This window comes from Rhinatrema bivittatum, chromosome 1, assembly GCF_901001135.1.
Source record: "Rhinatrema bivittatum chromosome 1, aRhiBiv1.1, whole genome shotgun sequence".
NCBI classification, from domain to species: domain Eukaryota; kingdom Metazoa; phylum Chordata; class Amphibia; order Gymnophiona; family Rhinatrematidae; genus Rhinatrema; species Rhinatrema bivittatum.
The window spans coordinates 711,273,309-711,294,362 of record NC_042615.1 but is presented as its reverse complement, the minus strand read 5'-3'; the positions used below and the strand labels follow the sequence as shown (position 1 = coordinate 711,294,362).

Here is a 21,054-nt window from a genome sequence, read left to right as displayed (position 1 = left end):
GACGCCCCGACTCCTCCTCTTCCAGGGCCGACTCTGCCCCAGTATAGGTAGCGCAGGCGTGCGCTAGCTATCGCAGGCTTGCGCTGTTAGCGCAAGCCTGCAATAGCCTTAGAAAATAAGGCCCATAATGCCAAGTTTTGAAAATGCTCAGCACATGTCCAGCTAAATTTTAACTGGATAATTAAGTTAATCGACTAACTCCAGACATGAAGTCTAAAGTTATTTGGCCTGGAAATGTAAGCTGTCAAAGGAATGCTGAAAGCATCCAAGATTACAGGTAGAAAGAAGAGTACCACAATCCCGAGAGTTTTCAAGAGGGGAGGAAGAGGGTAAGAGGAGCTACCCAGAGTTAAGTATCTATGGCTGTATCAGAATAGGGGGAAGCTGCAGAGATTGGGCTCTTTTAAAAAGAATTTTCCTAGCGTGTAGCAGATGGACTCAGGACCAATGGGTATGGTGTACTCCTGTTAGCAGTTGGAGACGGATCAGATTTCAATCTGACGTCAGCCCCTAGTACATATACCGCTACAGGAAGTGCAGCTCCTCAGTATTTTCCGTCTCCATAGCAGTTAGGGACTATCTGCATGCTCTCAGAGCGTTAGACCAAAATTTAAAGAACAAAACCGAAATTTAAAGAAGAAACCTATCTGAAGACGAGCCCCGCACTCCTGCGGTGATACCCTCGGGTCCCTCCCCCAGTTGAGTTTCCCGAGGTGATTTCCGTGGTCCCTCTGAGGTGAGCCTCGGTCCGGTGGCCAATTCGCGGCAGGGACCTAGCCCCCGAATCCTCGGGCGCGGCGTAGAAGCAGCCTCGGTCCGGCGGCCAAATCGCGGCGAGGACTTAGCTCCCGATCTCGGGCGAGGCTGAGAGGCAGCGGGTGCATCCCCTCGAGCGCGGCGGTGAAGGTATTTGCCCTCTCCCCCAGCAGCCGGAAACCGCCCGGAGTAAAACCGGGAAGCGCCGAAGAAAAGGTAAGGTGTAAATCTTCTACTTAATCCGGTCTCCGAAGATCGAGGAGGAGCACAGATCGGCAATCGGAATCTGTGCCACCGGGTTGATCTGCCCTAGCAGGGCCAGGCCCAGGCTGTTCCAGGGTCTGCCCACGTGGAGACCCTCCAAGGAGGTTGCCATATTGCCCGCACGCTCGCCGTCGCCATCTTGGCCTTGTTTGCTGCTCCGCCCGCCGTCCGATCCGAGCGCACAAAATTATTTGTGCGCATATTCTTAGGCGCACATAAAACCTTACACGCACAAGTTACACGCACAGTACAAGGCGCATATCTACGGCTAGGCGCACACCTGCGTGCACATATCAGACGCAATGGAGCGCATAAGAGCTTTCGCGTCCACAGAAATGGCACCTCCAGAAATAGGAATAAAAGCTCAAGGCCTCTGCCCAGCATGCCACATCAGAGTCGCACAGAGCGAGGAAGCAGACGCCCTATGCGCACACTGTGAGGAGGCCCTGGGAGATCCAGGTCAGGGCCAGTCCCACCCAGGGCCCAGTGCTAGCTCCTCAGGGGGCACCCCGGACCTAGCAGGCCCCAGTGAGTCCATCCCACAGAAGGGGACCCCCAGGGAACTGGCGCCCCTCAACTTAGACCCAGCATCGATCTCCTGGGTAGAGTTATTTAAGGGGATTCACGCCTTTGTCAAGATGCAGACTGAACCCCGGGCGGACCAGCCATATGCGACACCGGAAGACCCTCGTGCCCCAGGACCCTCGAGGCCTAGGCACAGGCTCCCACCTCCCAGAAGCCCCACCTACGGGGACACGGATTTCTCCGAGGAAGAAGTTGAGCCCCTTGAGGAGGGAGAACTTCCCTCAGGGACAGAGCCACACCGAACCATGAGACGCTTCTTTTCAAAGGATGAGCTCCCGGACCTTGTATCCCAATGCCTATCGGAACTCGCTATCCCGGGCCAAGGCACCCCGGGGGAACCTAGAATGAACCCCCTGCTGGGGGGCCTTTGACAGACGTCTCGCCATTTTCCTCTCTTACAGGCGGCACAACAGCTTATTGACCTGGAGTGGAATGCACCGGAGTCCTCATTCAAAGGGGGTCGAGCCTTATCGGCCATGTACCCCCTGGACCCAGCAACCAAGGAGCTTCTGGCATGCCCTAGAGTGGATGCCATAGTTTGCGCGGTCGCTAAGCACACTACCATCCCAGTGGAGGGAGGAGCGGTGCTCAAGGATGCACACGACTGGCGCCTGGAAGCCATACTGAAACAAGCATTTGAGGTGGCAGCCATGTCCCTGCAAATTACGGCCTGCTGCACCGTGGTGACATGTTCCTGTTTATCCCAAGCCAGGACCCAACACCCCGGGAGAAGACATGGAATCAGCACTATCATTCCTCACTGATGTGGCTTCCGATCTAGTGCGCACAGCAGCCAGAGGAGTGTCATCCACAGTGGCAGCCAGGAGACAACTCTGGCTTCGAAATTGGTCGGCTGACGCCTCCTCCAAGACACACCTCACGAGAATGCCCTTCAAAGGATCCCTCCTGTTCGGCAGCGAACTAGAGAAACTGGCTAACAAATGGGGCGACTCCCCATTACCTAGTCTGCCGGAAGACAAGACGAAGAGAAACCAGCATCCCTTTCCCAGGTCCACCAGAGGCAGAAGCTCACAGCGCTTCAACCCTTACAAGAATAACTATCAAGCGCCCCGCCCTACGGGCAGGAACCAGTCCTTTCGGAACAAACACAACAAGAGGGGAACCAGCTCGGGTCCAGGCCCCAGCCGCACCCCACAATGAGATTCAGTCGACCCATCCAAGGGAAGAAGCCATAGGGGGCAGGCTAACCCTATTCTACCGCAGATGGGTCGAGATAACTTCGGACTAGTGGGTCCTAGCCATCATCCGAGAAGGGTACTACCTGGACTTTTTTCGAACCCCTCCGGACAAGTTCATGGAATCTCCCTGCCACGAATCCCGCAAGAGGGCGGCAGTGGAAGCTACCCCCTGACCAGGCTTCTGGACCTCGAGGCCATAACCCCGGTACCTACTCGGGAAACAAATACTGGACATTACTCCATTTACTTTATCGTACCCAAGAAAGAGGGTACATTCAGGCCCATCCTGGACCTCAAGTCGGTCAACCGACACCTAAGGATCCCACGCTTCCGCATGGAAAACCCTACGATCGGTCATACGTGCAATACAGCCAGGAGAGTTCCTCACATCCCTGGACCTGTCGGAGGCCTATTTACACATCCCAATTCAATAGGATCACCAGCGCTACCTAAGCTTCAAGATCCTGAATCGTCACTACCAGTTCCGGGCACTACCCTTCGGGTTAGCCACTGCACCCCGGACGTTCACCAAGGTAATAGTAGTGGTGGCGGCAACACTCAGGAAGGAAGGAATCCTCGTTCATCCTTACCTGGACGATTGGCTGATCAGAGCAAAATCACCAGAGGAAAGCCACCAAGCAACCAGCAGAGTCATAGCTCTACTGGAAAGCCTGGGATGGGTAGTCAACACAAACAAGAGCTCCCTACAGCCCTCGCAGTCGCTGGAATACCTAGGAGTCCGATTCGACACCAAGGAAGACAAGGTCAGCCTGACCCCCACGAGGAGATCAAAGCTGTGGGACCGGCTCCAGACCTTGCTGAGCGCCCCTCGTCCCACAGCATGGGATTACCTGCAAGTCCTCGGACTAATGGCATCCACACTGGAAGTGGTGCCATGGGCGCGGGCCCACATGAGGCCCCTGCAATGCTCACTCCTATCACGTTGGAGCCCACGATCCCAGAACTACTCCGTACGTCTACCACTACCAGGCAGAGTCCGGATCCAGCTAAGGTGGTGGCTACAGACCAGCCACATGAGCCGGGGATCAAGACTATCCCCCCAACCTGGACCCTGCTCACCACAGATGCCAGCCTACATGGGTGAGGAGCACACTGCGAAGAGTTAACCGCCCAAGGGCGGTGGAACCAAGAAGAGGCGGGGTGGAACATCAACCGCCTAGAAGCACGGGCGGTCAGATTAGCCTGCCTGCGGTTCGCCCACAGACTTCGAGACAAAGCAGTCAGAGTGATGTCGGACAACGCCATGACGGTGGCCTACATCAACCGGCAGGGCGGAACCAGAAGCCAACAGGTGTCCTTAGAAATAGACCCTCTGATGGCTTGGGCGGAAGCAAATCTCCAGGACATCTCCGCCGTCCACATCGCCAGGAAGGACAACACCACGGCAGACTTCCTCAGCAGGGAAAGTCTAAACCCAGGAGAATGGAAGCTGTCACCCACAGCATTCAAGATGATAGTGAATCGTTGGGGGACTCCAGACATGGATCTTCTAGCAAACAGATCCAACGCTCAAGTACCCAGATACTTCAGCTGCAGCTGGGATCCGCAGTCCCAGGGGATTGACGCCCTGGTACAGGCCTGGCCACCGGGGACCCTGCTATACGCCTTTCCGCCGTGGCCCTTGCTGGGCGCAGTCATTCACAAGATTCAGCGGCACAGGGGACTAGTTCTTCTGGTGGCCCCGGACTGGCCAAGAAGACCCTGGTACGCAGACATGAGAAGACTACTGGCAGGGAATCCACTACCCCTGCCTCCACACAGAGACCTGCTACAAACAAGGTCCCATCCTCCACGAGGACCCAGCTCAATTCTCTCTTACGGTCTGGCCATTGAGAGGGCCCGCCTGAGAAAGAGGGGATACTCGGGGTCAGTAATAGATACTCTCCTCCGAGCACACAAGTTCTCCACATCTCTAACATACATAAGGATCTGGAGAGTCTTTGAGGCCTGGTGCGAAGACCACAATGTCAAACCATGTTCCTCTAAAGTTCCCCTGATCCTAGAATTCTTACAGAACGGACTACAGAAGGGTCTGTCCCTCAACTCCATCAAGGTACAGGTGGCCGCATTGACATGCTACGGCTCCAGGAGTGAGGACGACAGTTTAGCCTCGCACCCAGATGTATCACGCTTCCTGAAAGGAGTCAAACACTTTCGCCCACCACTAAAGTGGCCAGTGCCCCTGTGGAACCTCAACCTCATCTTGGAATTCCTAGCGGGATCCGCCTTCAGACCCCTCCGAGGCCTGTCCCTCCGTCTGTTAACCTTGAAGACGGTGTTCTTGCTGGCCGTGTGCTCGGCCCACCGCATCTCAGAGCTACAGGCCCTGTCCTGCCATGAGCCATTCCTCAGACTCACCCCAGGGACCATTCAGCTACTCACAGTTCCCTCCTTCCTCCCCAAAGTGGTCTCACACTTCCACCTTAACCAAACCATCTCACTACCTGCGATGGACGGCTTGAAGAAGTCAGAAGAAGCCCGTAGTCTGCGCCATCTCGACATCGGCAGATTCCTATCCAGATATCTGGAAATGTCGGAACCAGTATGAAAGACGGACCACCTTTTCGTCCTTCACAGCGGAAAGAGGCAAGGGGAAGCGGCCTCGCGGGCAACCATTGCCTGCTGGATCAAGGAAGTCATCAAGGCGGCCTACGTAGAAGCGGGAAAACCACCACCTCTACAGGTCAAGGCCCATTCCACCAGAGCCCAGGCGGTTTCCTGGGCAGAAACTAGAATGCTGTCACCTGCCGAGATCTGCAGGGCAGCAACGTGGTCCTCCATCCATACCTTCTCCAGATTCTACCGTCTGGATGTTCAGGCTCGGGAGGACACAGCATTTGCAAGAGCAATCCTGAATGGACCACGGGCAGCCTCCCACCCAGTTCGGGAGTAGCTTTTATACATCCCATTGGTCCTGAGTCCATCTGCTACACACTTAGGAAATGGAGAAATTACTTACCTGATAATTTCGTTTTCCTTAGTGTAGACAGATGGACTCAGCAGCCCACCCTCGGCTGCCACTATACATGGTCCTTCAACGATTCAAGGGTAAGCCATGCTTTCATTTCCCTAGGGCATCCACCCTGCCGGGTGTCGACGCTTTCCAGTTGGGCACACTGGCGGTCTCCAGCTATAGTCAACCAACCAGTTCAAGTTAATCAAGTTAATAACGTTAATCAACGTTAATCAAGTTTTTAACGTTCTAACAAAAGTTATCTAAGTTAATCATATTAAGTTAATCAATCAGTCAGTCACACATATATCCACAATGCTTTGCAAGGAAGAATACTGAGGAGCTGCACTTCCTGCAGGGGTATATGTACTAGGGGCTGATGTCAGATTGAAATCTGATCCGTCTCCAACTGCTAACAGGAGTACACTATACCCATTGGTCCTGAGTCCATCTGTCTACACTAAGGAAAACGAAATTATCAGGTAAGTAATTTCTCCAATTTTTGTCATGTTTGGGTGGGCCATGTGGGGAAAGGAGGATTGGGTCAGAAGGCCTTATATTTACATCACAACACTTGGGTGGGGTTGTGGGATCATGCTGTGGCCTGCTTCAGTCTTTTTTTTTTTAATTCAGTGCAGCACTTAAAAACTAACCAGCAGTATTTAAAAGTTGGCCAGGTGGGTTTAAAATTAGCAAATCACTTCATTCAGTGATATATAATGGGTCATTTGTTACACTGAATATCCAGGATAAATTATCTGGCTAACATTAGCTGGATAAATTACCCATTAGAAATTTTTTTAAAATATTGCCTTCAGAGTTTTCTTTTCTTTTTTTTTTTTTTTTATAATGATGTTTGCATATCTTTTTTTTGTCTGTTTGTAAAAACACTATAAGTGAACTCTGAAAAATTGTCTGTTTTTGTTGTATTCATAGCTGTATGTTGATGACTCATTTTGAAGAACCCAAGTGGACAGAAGATGAAGAGCCTCCCACAGAGCAAGACAAGAGGAAGAAGATAGTAAGTTTTGAGAAGCTGGTACATATTATTTATTGTTAATAATCATTAATAGGCATATTAATCTTTTAGGGAAATTTCTCTGTTCTGAAAATCAGTATCCAGTCAAGTGTGTGGATTCCTGAATAAACATTTTTTAAATTAGTTTGCCAATAAACAAGTTCAAAAAAACACAGTCATCAACTCATAGATCCAGCTGCAGTATCTTATGTATTGTACAGCAATACAAACCATGACATTGGTTCCTCTCTCTTTCTGCTAAAGGGACAAATGAGATAACTTCACTACTGCTGCAACATTTATTGTATTTACAAGCTTTTAAAGTGTTATAGGTTGCTATGTTCAACTAATTATATATGGTATTGCATTCACATATGAATGGATCGCAGTATGTTCTAAAAGCTTAATGGAGTTAAGCAGATTACCATGCAAGCCCTATGTAGCAATAAGGGTGTACTACAGTTCACCTGTCCAGGATGGCGAACCAGAATATGAAATGCTAGCAAGGACCGACAAGCTACTAAAATCGGAAACAAAATAATAATGGGAGGATTTCAGTTACCTCAATATTGATCGAGTATTTTTTCAGGAAATTCTAGCAAGGTAACACTTCTAAATGCCATAAAAAAAAAAAATCTTTCATGAGGCAGCTGGTCCTGGTACTAATGAGAGGGAGCTACATTAGATCTTGTACATAGTGGAATGCAAGGGATAATGGGGTGGAGCAATGTGGTTATATTGTTCATTTGCTTTTTTGGATTTTGAAGTTCTGCCTCTGTTTTATAATAAAACAATGTATAGCATTAGTAATGTAACCAGAAAGCAAAACAATACTATTTATATTAACTGGAATATATGCTTAAGTGTCACATTAATCTTGAAAGTGAAACACTTTTTAGCTTAATTACAATTATATTTTTGCTTTCCACTGCCCTCTGTCTGTACAGTCTGAGTTGATGGCAGTTTTTGTTTGACAACCAGAAGTAATTCACTAGCAGAACACTAACTTCCAGTTTACTCAATTTAATGTGGTATGTTTTAGAATATTGTGCATGTCACATTAAATTGTCAATTAATGTATGTGTCTACCAAATCTAATCAAGTGCAACAAAACTGAAGGAAACAAAGTGAAAGCTGACAGCAATTTTTATAGTAAGTTCTCTAGCATTGCTGGTAGTCAAATTGAATAGTCTTCCAAGATATTTTCGATTGTATTTCATTCTTATTTGCAACGTATTCAGACAGTAAAAAAAAAAAAATCTGTTGATGAGCCTAACAAAATCAGTGCTTTGAAGTTTGTCATTTCAACTAATCTTAGCTACTTTTCTGTATTAATACAGATTAACAATCTCATCAGGGAGTATTAATGGGCTCACGCTAACAAATCTGCAATTTTGAAGGTCACTAAATTAGTGCAAAGGAGGCAGATAGCAAGGATGCCAGCAGTTAGCTGACTCTAGGCTATGCTTAGTGTAATGTTCCATAAAATGCATTTTTGGGGTCCTTAGTGAGAAAAGACATAGGTGATTGACGTTTGTGAAGAGATTAAATTGTCAAATCAATATTCTAGACTGAACTCATATTTCAACACTCCTAGTAAAATCCACATGGTGACATCTCTTTTGGGAATGAACTGTGAATTGCTTCTAACTGAAGTTTCTTTCATACTGTAATCGCTTGATAGAATAACACTGTATAATTAAATTATGAGCCATTAATAAGCATTTCAAAACGTTCTCAATGTCAGTGTTCAGGAGCTATGCTAAATAATGGTCTCTATTAATACTTGATGGGCAAGTTGGGATTTAATAGTTTATACTGAATGTATATTGATGTAGCATACATTTTCAACTGGTATTTATATTTGTAAGTAATTGGTAGCAATACATATGTGTGCTTCACAATTTTGGTGTTTGTTTCAAGGAAAAAGTGAAAGCAAAAAATCTAAATATGTTTTGTGATGGTAGAGACTGTAGAAACTGTTAGGAATTGTAAGCAGTATAGGATTTTTCAGTGAGAACAGATGAAACTGAGTTAAGATCTATCACAGTGGCCAGAGGTTTTGATCACAACAGAAAATAGTTTCATTAAAGTGCAGATTTGGGCATAATAGATACTGCACTAAGGGGCAGCTAAAGGGAGTTACTGTTAATAACTGCATTTCATGTGCAAACATAAGCATCACTGAATGCCCTTCTACAATGTATATTATTTGTATGCACGTTACCAATACTACACAGTAAAGTAGTGTGCATGCAAATGAGACCATTAAAATCAAAATGTATTCCAACATGTTCTTTTGGTATTTATACTGGATAGTTCATCCAACGTTAATAACTAAGAGGCTTAATAAAGGTCAATTAACTTGAGGTATAGTTAATATTCCTGCTGGTGACCTGCATTAACACGTCTCCCCCATCCAAAAGACTGTTTGGAATCCAGGTCCTCAATGCCACCCATCCACACTCCTAAAAGATGACTGGACCCCTGATCTCTGATGCCCCCAAAGTGTCATCATCCTGTCATGATCCTATTTCCCCCTCCCCCACCAAATAGACAATCAGGCTTTCTCATTTGGAGACTCCAACTGCCCCTGAAAGAGATAAGGGGAGTGTGACCGCCTTCCAGAGTCACATGGGCTTTCATAACATTGCCCATCCCCTCCCCCTAAAGAGTCACAGCTTTAGGATCCCCTCATTGGAATAATCTCTGGCCTCATTTGCCCTCTCTCACTTACTGAAGATGATCAGGCCTCTAGACCCATGATCCCCAATGTCCGCAGACTACAATTAAACTTTAAACTTTCGTGCTCCCTACCCTTCTTGCCCCTTGACACTCCTAGGAAGAGGGTAAGTTTCTTCTTGCCAGCTGTAGCAACAAATTCAAAATAATGCCACAGTCACTGTGACCTGAATGTCAATATATGTGCATTAATGCACGCTTTAATGCCAGCATTAAAACCAGTATTAATCTCAAATTGGGCCCTATATACCAAGCAGTATTAAGCATTTTTCCCATAAATACAAAATGGGAGTAAACCTTTAATACAATATGACCATTACCATGCTATTTTTAATGCTGGTTAGTGCATAGACCTGCATTTTCTACTCAAGTTTTGATCTTAAGTCTTTAAAATGATCTGTGATTTAAAATGATGTTAAAATATTATCTTTTTCATCTTGTTTTTGGATAATGATACAACCTGCCTCGCTCTGTGCAATTTTGGATCATAGTAAAGCTGATTCATTTGTTATTTTTGCCCAGCGAATGTTTGATATAAATATAGTTCGTCTTTAATTTTAATTGTGTGTATTGTTTTTGTATACTGTCCAGAATGTCAGTATGCGTGGTTTATAAATACCAATAAATACTAAATACTCTGAATCTGTTAAATTATGTAGTTTTGCTTAATACACAAAAAGAGGTTTAATTAGCACTTTTTGAAATCTGCAAGTAGTACCACCAATTGTCAAGACTTCAACCTTGACTATTGTCCATTTGCACATCTTTCATATACACTCATAATTCAAAGTGGAGGGTATATGTCACATTTACTTAGCTCTTGCTTGTATCTGAAATAGTTGAACCGCATTGAAGCAGCAATTCTTGATAAATTGCCTTAGGAAATGTAAATATCAATAGGCGAACAAGTTTGTAGATGCATATGATTTTCCAGGGAAGTTAGAGAGTGGAAAGGGACTGGGGGAGAAGTACATTGTTGTTTTTTTAAACAGAATGTTATCCTGGGAAATAAAGCTAAAATGACAAAACATATGAAAAGGATCATACTTTGCCATTGATACTGCCATGGTCCTCATCCTCTTACTATAGAAATTACTGAAGATAATTCCTCTTTTGTTTCTTGTCTAATTCTGTCATAACTTATTTAGCAGTGTTAAAGGCAGAGAATATTACTTGTCCATTTTCAGCAGATATTTCCTAATGATTTTTCTTATGTGGATGCAAAGAATTTTGAAGTCTTTTATAAAGAACTTTAGGAAGTCTGGTCGCTCTAAAGTGGAAGTATTCAAAATATCAATATAACTTCTTTCCTGACTATTGCTTCTTCTGTAACTCTTATTTCTTTGCTGTCTTCTTTTTCAGCCCAAAATATTTTGTCTTTAGTATTTTAATATTTTTTATCTTGACTAAACTGGGTGTTTTAAAATCCTCCTTCTTGGAGTTCATTCTTCAGCTACTTGTTCCATATTATTATTTACTTGGATCAGGATGAAGCCTGTGTGACAGTGTATCCCATTTCACTTAGGAGCCTAATAACCTGTGTTTGTAACACAGGCAACAGGCCGGTTCTAACATGCACATTAGATTGGGCTTTGATGCCCAGTTTACCCAGTTAATGAAATGCAGAACACAACCATGTTATATTGGCTGCAATAAAGTGAACGCAATCATGGGAAAGCTGCCACATTCAGCAGCTGGGTTTTTCCCACACTACCAGCCTAAAGTGAAAAGGCAGGCTAATATAAAAAAAGCCTCTTTCTATCCCTCTCCACCTCATGCCAGAAGAAACTCCCTTTCCTCAGCATAACTAAGCAGCCTTCCCTTCCTCCCTCCTCCTCCCAAGGCAGAAGACCCACACACATAGAAGCCATCTTCCACCAACCTCAAAGGTACTCAATTGATGTCCTTCAAATCTTCAGCAGCCAGAGGGATCTAGCTGCCTGTATCACTCTGAGCCAAATGTTTTTTTTATTTTTTTAGATTTATATTCTGCTTTTTGCACTTTTTTCAGCGCTTCAAAGTGGATTACATTCAGGTACTGAGGCAATGGAGGGTAAAGTGACTTGTCCAAGGTCACAAGGAGCAACAGCGGGACTCGAACCCTGGTCTCCTGGTTCATAGCCCACTGCTCTTACCTATGTTTTGCTGTTTGGGTCAGAATGTCACATGGGCCATTTTCATATTAGTGCCTGGATTGGCATAAAGGAAAACGGCTCCCTCTAGCCACTGAAGATTTGGGAAACACAAGTGTATGGTACCTGGGTTTTCAGGATATTATGGAGCCCGGAGGCTGGGGGACTTCCAGAGTTGTGTAGTGGGAAGGCTTTCTGTCTTGAGGAAGGGGAGGACTTACTCTGCTGGGTTGGAGTGATGCAGGCTACCCATGGGAGGGGATTGAATTTGGATACCTTGCTGGGTGCTTAACATTAGGTGGCTCGTACTAATGCAGGCCACAGACAGTAGACAGTTAACTACACCACCACTTTTTAGATTTAAGTGGCCAGCATTAGATCAGTTAAGCATTAATGATGGATAATGAATCCAGTGTTAATATCTTGTTAGTGTAGGGTGAGTCATTTGCATGAGCATTAATGATAACACACCTGTGAATGTCACACATGATCACATTTAGTGAACTGAGCATTGTGTAATGTGTATGTTAACCGGTATGAAGCCTATAACATCTGTTAGTAAATAGGCATTTTAGATTCATGAATAAGTAGGAGGAGCCTTTTGAAACTTGAAACACTTCTGAAGTAGAAATAAGAATAGAAAAAGGAAATCTTATTTTATTTTAGCACCAATGAAAATGCATTCATATTCTATTCTCTTCTACTTTGATCAAGACTTTTTATTGTGTGTTATCTTTATGCAATTTAACATAAATCTCAAAATTATTGATCTGCTAGATGATTGGAGGTATTTCTAGCTTAATGACTTCATCAATATTATTTTTCTGTTTTAAATGAATTCTAGAAATTATAGCCTTATTCCATTGCAATGGTCCTTGGCTAATGTCTGGGCTTGACTCTGAATGATTACAGTGAAGGTGGCAGAGTAGTCATAAATATTGAATACCAAGAGAGATTTCAGCTAGCCCAAAATTGAAATTTCAGGGTAATGTATTTGTAAGTACTGCATTTAATGACTTTTTCTTTATGTAACATTTCTTTGAGCAAGGAAATGCTTAAAATGACCAGAGGGGGAAGCCTTACTATTCAAAGAGTTTTCCTCAGTACTTCTAAGAGCAATTAATCAATACTTTATAACTGATTGCTTTTCAAAATAATATAAACTGTTCTGGTCTTCATACATTTCTATGTACATTGTAAAGTGAGAGCTACAGTTTTTAAGAAAGTAGATGTCTTTGTTTCTGTAGTGAACAGAATTTCTGCATTGGAGAATTTGTTTTTTTTTTAAACAATATCAGGTTTTATTGATTATTCAGTATACAACATAAGAACATAAGAAATTGCCATGCTGGGACAGACCAAGGGTCCATCAAGCCCAGCATCCTGTTTCCAACAGAGGCCAAAAACCAGGCCACAAGAACCTGGCAATTACCCAAACACTAAGAAGAGCCCATGCTACTGATGCAATTATTAGCAGTGGCTATCCCCTAAGTATAATTGATTAATAGCCATTAATGGACTTCTCCTCCAAGAACTTATCCAAACATTTTTTGAACCCAGCTACACTAACTGCACTAACTACCTTCTCTGGCAACAAATTCCAGAGCTTTATTGTGCGTTGAGTGAAAAAGAATTTTCTCTGATTAGTCTTAAATGTGTTACTTGCTAACTTCATGGAATGCCCCCTAGTCCTTCTATTATTCGAAAGTGTAAATAACCGAGTCACATCTACTCGTTTAAGACCTCTCATGATCTTAAAGACCTCTATCATATCTCCCCTCAGCAGTCTCTTCTCCAAGCTGAACAGCCCTAACCTCTTCAGCCTTTCCTCATAGGGGAGCTGTTCCATCCCCTTTATCATTTTGGTTGCCCTTCTCTGTACCTTCTCCATCGCAACTATATCTTTTTTGAGATGTGGCGACCAGAATTGTACACAGTATTCAAGGTGCGGTCTCACCATGGAGCGATACAGAGGCATTATGACATTTTCCGTTCTATTAACCATTCCCTTCCTAATAATTCCTAACATTCTATTTGCTTTTTTGACTGCTGCAGCACACTGAGCCGACAATTTTAAAGTATTATCCACTATGATGCCTAGATCTTTTTCCTGGGTGGTAGCTCCTAATATGGAACCTAACATCGTGTAACTACAGCAAGGGTTATTTTTCCCTATGTGCAACACCTTGCACTTGTCCACATTAAATTTCATCTGCCATTTGGATGCCCAATCTTCCAGTCTTGCAAGGTCCTCCTGTAATGTATCACAGTCTGCCTGTGATTTAACTACTCTGAATAATTTTGTATCATCCGCAAATTTGATAACCTCACTCGTCGTATTCCTTTCCAGATCATTTATATATATATTGAAAAGCACCGGTCCCAATACAGATCCCTGAGGTACTCCACTGTTTACCCTTTTCCACTGAGAATATTGACCATTTAATCCTACTCTCTGTTTCCTGTCGTTTAACCAGTTTGTAATCCACGAAAGGACATCGCCTCCTACCCCATGACTTTTTAGTTTTCGTAGAAGCCTCTCATAGGAGGATTGGGCATTTGTAATGGTAGCAGAGGGGAGAGGGTCAGGGGAGACAAGAGGGAGGAAGGAAAAGTCAGGAGACAGATGGGGGAGGAGGTTAAGAGACAAGGGAATATGATACTGAGAATGGAGGAACTTAAGATTCAGGGAGACAATACTGGGGCTTTGGGGATTAGAAGCAGGGGAGAGGATATTGGGAATGGCGGGGTAAGAGGCAGGTAAAAGGATGCTGAAGGAAAAATGCAAGGGACAGATGCTGGGGATGTAGGTAGGAGACAGGAAGGAAAATGCTGGGAGTAAGCAGGAGGGGATAACTGGATACGTTGGAGAGGGTGATCAGAAGCAGGAGGTAGTTGCTAGAGGAATGGAGTTAGGAGGCAGAGGATGGATGCTGGGGGAAGATAAACTTCTACCTCTGCTGCTTTCTTGTAGAAAACCTTTCCCCATGAATCCATGCCAAGGACTGAAGAGTAGGGATCAGTTGTGGAATGCCATTAGCAATTTTCACCCAGGGCACCATTTGTCCTGGAGCCAGACCCAGCAGGGGTATCCATAGATCTATCTGCAGAGCATTATATGGTTCTAATAGCTAATCTGATGTGTGAACTGCAGAGGAGGGAGAAAGCTGCAGAAGGAGGAGGTAAAAGAAGAGCCCAGCTAAAGATCCAGTTTCCATATAATAGATCTTCAGATAAATGGTACTTTGCTATATCATAGAGCGAGGTAAGATTTAACCATCCAAGAGAGGGTTAAATAATTAAGGTTCCCACTACCATCTCTCTGGAAGTTTTAATGCATTTTAGCAGATAACCCATGTATCTCACTCACTCCACTCACTCTTTAACCACCCCAAGCCCCATCAATCCATACTCAATACTTCCTCTTGCACCCCCCTCTCCCTAGCAGCCTCCAAAGTTTTAATGGGAGCCATCACCTCTAATGGTGTTACTGTGAACTCCAGCCTTTGTGCTCCAATGCACAAAACTTTTGGTAATGTGCAACAAAGCTATCTTGAATTTCATAATTTGACTTCTGTAAGTGTCTATATATGTTGCGAGAGAAATAAATATTAATAAAAATAAAAAATATCGGGTGATAACTTTTTATTGGGCTGTTCCTGAACATACCCAGATCAGTCCAGATCATCGGGTTATTCATCCCTACCAGGAGATGGCGGCAAAGATCAAAGCTTTGAGACTCTGCCACATAACTGAGAGTGCCACCTGCAGTCCTTCGGTATTTCTCTGCCGCCAGCAGATGGTAGAGGTGCATTACATGCGGTCCTGACAGATTAAATTTCAAAAAAAAGAAAGCTTGTTTTTTCTGCCTTAATTTGACTACAGCAGCTGTACCGGTATAGTTGGCCTGCAGGGTAGTGCCACTGCCAGGCGGGCCGTGAAGGTAAGGGCCTGTTTGAGGAGTGGGACGCTAATGGTTTTCAGTGGGAAAGCAGACTTTTTTCCCCTGGGGGGGGGGGAATCGAGATTGCTGAGACGCGCTGAAATGATGTGTGGCATGCACGCCATTTTAGCTTCTGCTTCCCGGCCCTGTTCTGCCTTTCCTGCGAGCTAGCAGCGCTACAGCAGCACCACAGATGGCGAGGGAGTGATCTCGTGGTGCGGCCTGTTTTTCCGGCAGGCTTCCCAGGGTTGAAAATACTAAAGAAACTTTTGTGGGAATGTCGGAGGCCCCGCTTGTAAACCCTGTGGCACGTGCTCAGCCCTCCTGAACTCCCTTTTTCTCTGCACATGCTGTGGGGGGGGGGGAGGGGGACCTCTGAGAAAAAGAATGAGAAATCTGGGGCTGTCTCCAGAGCTTGGTCCCCCGTGATTTTTCTGACGGCAGGAGACTGTCCCTCGGGGGACCAGACTGTTAAAGAAACTGACCACAGTTCGCCCCCCCCCCCGCCCCCCCCCCCCCCCCCCCCCCCGTGGTGCGAGAACCGGGATAGCAGAAGGAGACAGATTCTTCGGACAGTGATCTTCGTGGCTCTGCCTTTCCCTCGATGGGGTTTTCTCCAGAATTTATCCTCCTTATGTATGACGCCTTCCTGGCTAGGGAGTCTAAGAGAAAATCCAAGGAAAAACATAGGAACCCCTCGAAGAGGCCCCGGGGGCTCCTGAGGGCTCCTCTAGATCATCAGTTAAGCCAAAGAGGTCCCGACCTGTCCAGGCGGATGCAGACTGGGTGGAAATGGTGGATTCGGATGATCCACAGGGAGACAGATCTTCCTCTTTGTAGGCAGATCTGGATGGGGATCCAGATGGGAATCAGCCCCCAGACCCTGATCAGGATAAGGATGATCAGGCGCTGCTGGAAGGGCCCGCCTCAGAGGGAGATGACCCTCGAAGTTGTTCATCTCTTCAACAAGGATGCGCTGAGTCCGCTTATCCCCCGGGTTCTAGAGGAGCTGGGGGTCAAAATGTTGCAGGAGGAGTCTGACAGTGAAGGGGTAAATCCGGTTCTGGATGGTCTTCGGGGTTCCCCAGTGCTTTTCCTATATCTAAAAAGATTCAGAAGCTCATTAGCTGGGAATGGGATTCCCCAAGGCAGACCTCAAAGCAGGAAGGGCAATGACAAAGCTGTATCCGCTGTCAGAGGAGCATCTTGATCACCTCAAGACTCCCAAGGTGGATGCAGGGGTGTCCGCGGTCACAAAGAAGACCACTATTCCGGTGACGGGAGCAGCTGCTCTTAAGGATGTTCAGGATCGCAAGCTGGAGATGCAGCTCAAGTGTATGTTTGAGATCTCTTCTTGGGTCTTCATGCAGCCATCTGTGCGAGCATGATGCAGCGCGCCTGTTTATGCTGGGTTCAGAAGCCGCAAGAACCAATGGCGTCAGGGCACTTAACGGCGATGGAAATGGCACACCTTAACGCGGGGATAGCCTACGTAGCTGATGCCTTGTATGATCTAGTGTGCATGGCCTCTCGAAGTATGGTTTCGGCTCTGCAGCTCCTCTGGCTTCGCTATTGGTAAGCGGATGTTTGGTCTAAGACTCAGTTATGTAACCTTCCCTTTAAGGGTAACTTGCTGTTCGGGGAGGACCTCAATCAGCTCATGAAGTCCCTTGTTGAGACCAAGGGGAATAGGCTACCAGAGGATAAGAACACGAAACGGTCCTTTCCGACTCAACCCCGGTTTCAAGAGGCGTGCAGATTTCGCGTTGGGAAGGGTCTGGTTACCTCGTGCTCCAAGCAGTCCAAAAGTCGTCATCAATCCTTTTGTGCAATCGGCAGGTCTGCCAGGGGCGGTTCCACTCAGCCCAATGAGATCAGGCCCACCCACTCCTCGCTAGTAGAGGTCAGGGACCGGTTGTCCCTGTTCTACAAGGAGTGGGTCAAGATCATCTCCGACCAGTGGGTTACTGGAGGTCATTCGCCACAGCTACGAATTAGAATTTTCTCGACCTCTCAGAGGCCTTTCTGGAGTCGCATTGCATTTCCAAAAGCAGGCGAAGTGAGGTCGAGGGAGCACTCCAAAGACTTATATCCTTAGAAGTCATTCTGCTGGTGCCCCAGAGTGAGCAAGGTCGGGGACAGTATTTCATTTACTTTGTGGTCTCAAAGAAAGAAGGCACATTTCGTCCCATCCTAGATCTACAAAAGGTGAATCTGAGCTTGCGGGTACCCAGGTTCCAGATGTAAACACTGCACACAGTGATTGCTGCAGTCCGCCAAGAGGAGTTTCTGGCATCCTTGGATCTCACAGAGGCGTACTTGCACATTCCTATTCAGGAGAATCATCAGAGATTCCTCAGGTTCAAAGTGTTGGGCCAGCATTACCAGTTTTGGGCTCTCCCCTTCAGATTGGCCAAGGCTCCCCATACTTTCATGACAGTAATGGTTGTGGTGACAGTGTATTTGCGGAAGGATGGAGTATTGGTGCATCCATACCTGGACAACTGACTTATCCGTGCCAAGACGGAGGAGGAATGTGTTCATTCGGTGCATCAGGTGATGCAAGTCCTGAGTTCCTTAGGTTGGGTGATCAATGTGGCAAATAGTCACCTGATGCCATCTCAGTAATTGGAATATCTGGGAGCAAGATTCAATACCCAGACCGGCAGGGTGTACCTGACCCAGGACAGGCTATTCAAGTTGCAGAGACAAGTTCGTTGTCTGCTGCACCTTCCAGTCCCAAAGGTCTGGGACTACTTGCAGGTCCTGAGGTCCATGACTTCAACCCTGAAGTTAGTACCTTGGGCTTTCGCTCATATGCATCCCCTGCAGAGAGCTCTCCTGTCCCACTGGAATCCAGTATCGGAACAGTTTCAAGTATAATTGCCTCTTCTCAAGGAAGCCAGGATCAGCTTTGCATGGTGGCTCACAACGACCGATCTGGATAAGGGTATGCCTCTCGAAGTTCCAGATTGGGTGATAGTGACCACAGATGCCAGTCTTTCCGGTTGGTGGGCAGTTTGCCTGAGTCATTCAGCACAGGGCCGATGGTCAGTGGCAGAACGAGCCTAGTCCATAAATCATCTAGAGACAAGAGCGGTGCACAGAGCCCTCAAGGAATTTCTCCCGCTGGTCAGGATATTTATTTATTTATTATTTTTATACACCAACATTTGATCTCAATTGAGATATCACACTGGTTTACATTCAGGTACTGTAGGTATTTCTCTATCCCCAGAGGGCTTACAATCTAAGTTTTTGGACATTGCAACCGCAAGGAGGTACCAAGAGCCACGCGGTCGCACAGGAAGCCCAGTTGCTCTTTGTGTGGGCAAAAAACCAGCTCCAGGGGATTGCGGCTTCCCACGTGGCGGGCGTAGACAACGTCTAGTCTGACTTCTTAAGTCATTAACAACTGGATCTGTCGGTGAATGGACCCCTTCAGCTGACTGATTTGCAGGGACTCCAGCATCAAGGTCCCATCTTTTTGGATTGGGAGGATCACTTTTGTCTCATGGCTTGGCTTTTGAGAGGCGGCTATTCGGAGCAGGTGATTTCTACCCTGCTCCAGGCTAGAAGACCTGCCACTTCAATGGCCTACGTCAGGCTTTGGAAGGTTTTCGAGTCCTGGTGTGATAAACAGCAGATGGATCCCCTCTTAACGTCCGTCCCTCAGATTTTAGCCTTTTTTGCAACTGGGTTTATCCAAAGGTTTGGCATATAACTCTTTGGGTCCAAGTTTCCGCCCTAGACTGTCTCAGAGGCAAGGTGCAGGGGAGGAATGTGTCCTCTCACCCTGATGTCATCTGTTTTTTGAAAGGGGTAAAACATTTGAAGCCTCCGATATGGAAAGTGTGTCCAGAGTGGAGTCTCAATTTGGTTTTGTGGGCTCTCTGTGAGGCGCTCTTTGAACCCTTGAATCAAGCTTCTCTGAAGGACTTGACATTGAAAAACAATTTTTCTGGTAGCAATTTGCTCGGCTAGGAGAATTTCAGAGCTGCAGGCTCTTTCTTGTTGTGACCCTTTTTTGCGGATTGAAATGACAGTTTCCTTGTGAGCAGTCCCTTCCTTCTTACCAAAAGTGGTTTCTGCCTTCCATGTGAATCAGTCAGTTGAGCTACCGGGGTTCCTGGAGTGGTCTCGAGACCCAGCGATGGGTAGGGATCTTCATCTCTTAGATGTGTGACGAGTTCTTTTGCGCTACCTGAGATCACCAACTCTTTCCGACAGTTGGAGCACCTTTTTGTGGCTTTTGGTGGAGCAAAGAAGGGGGAAAAGGTGTCCATAGCTACTTTGGCCCTCTGGTTGAAAGAAGCAATTTCTTCTGCTTACATTAGCAAAAGCCATCTGGTGCATTCGACAAGGGCTCAGGCGACCTCTTGGGTGGAGTGTCAATTGGTTTCTCCCCAGGAGATTTGTAGAGTCGCGGTGTAGTCCTCTCTTCATACTTTACCAAGCATTATCGCTTGGATGTGTGGACTCCGGAGACTTCTGCTTTCGGAGAAAGTGTGCTGAGAGTGGGTCTTTCGGGTGCATATCCAGTGTTGGGGGGCTTTGCTACGTCCCGATGGTCTGGACTGATCTGGGTATGTTCAGAAAAAGAAAATTGGTTCTTACCTGCTAATTTTCATTCCTGTATACCACAGATCAGTCCAGAGGCTTGCACCGGTGTTACTGCCGAAAGACTGATTTTTTTTTTTTTTCTGCTGCTTGGCTACTGCGTTCAGGAGTTTTGAAATTAGAGTAACCAATTTGATTTATTTCAGTTACTACAGGGCTGTATAGATTAAATGCTGAATAGAGTTTTGGGCTGGTTGAGCAGTCCGGTGCCATTCAGGAGAATCCATGATGGGGGATTTGTTCACCCTAAAGTAAAGAAATTTCTTGATTAAGCTTGGGTACAGATTAATACTGAAGGACTGCAGGTGGCACTCTGTTATTTATTTATTTATTTTATTTTTAACTTTTATATACCGACATTCCTGTATAAAATACAAATCACACCGGTTTACAATAAAACATAACTTCGCCTGTGAGTGTTACATAGAACAATGAACAAATTATACTAAAAACCATACATTACCTTTGTCAGAAATGTAAAACAATTATAAAGAAGAAATTGTTAACAAGGGATAAAAGATAACAAGGGGAATATTTAAAACTAGGGGATGCACGAAGGGTTGCACAAAGGGGAATGCCCCTTTGTCGCGCCCCTTCGGCGCGCGGCGCCTGCTGCCTTGGCGCTTTTAACGGATCAGTTCCCTGAGCGATGACGTCGGGGGAGGGGCGGGTCCCTCAGACCTTTTATTCTTTTCAAATTCATCATCTCTTCCCAGTTTCAGCGCTGCTTTTTTTCTTTTTTCAATTTTTTGTGTCTCTTTTTACCTCAGATGTAATCAGGTGTTATGTAGCAGAGCCTCAAAGCTTTGCTCTCCGCCATC

At 45.9% G+C, this 21,054-nt stretch overlaps 1 protein-coding gene across 1 annotated transcript in view; it reads left to right on the top strand.

Annotated features, from left to right (window-relative positions):
- IPO11 (importin 11) overlaps positions 1–21,054 on the top strand; it is a 1,257,051-nt gene that overhangs the window by 1,023,519 nt on the left and 212,478 nt on the right. The window contains exon 29 of the mRNA XM_029576426.1: positions 6,715–6,799. Coding sequence (XP_029432286.1) covers positions 6,715–6,799 — 85 coding nt within the window. The remainder of the gene's footprint in view (positions 1–6,714; positions 6,800–21,054) is intronic.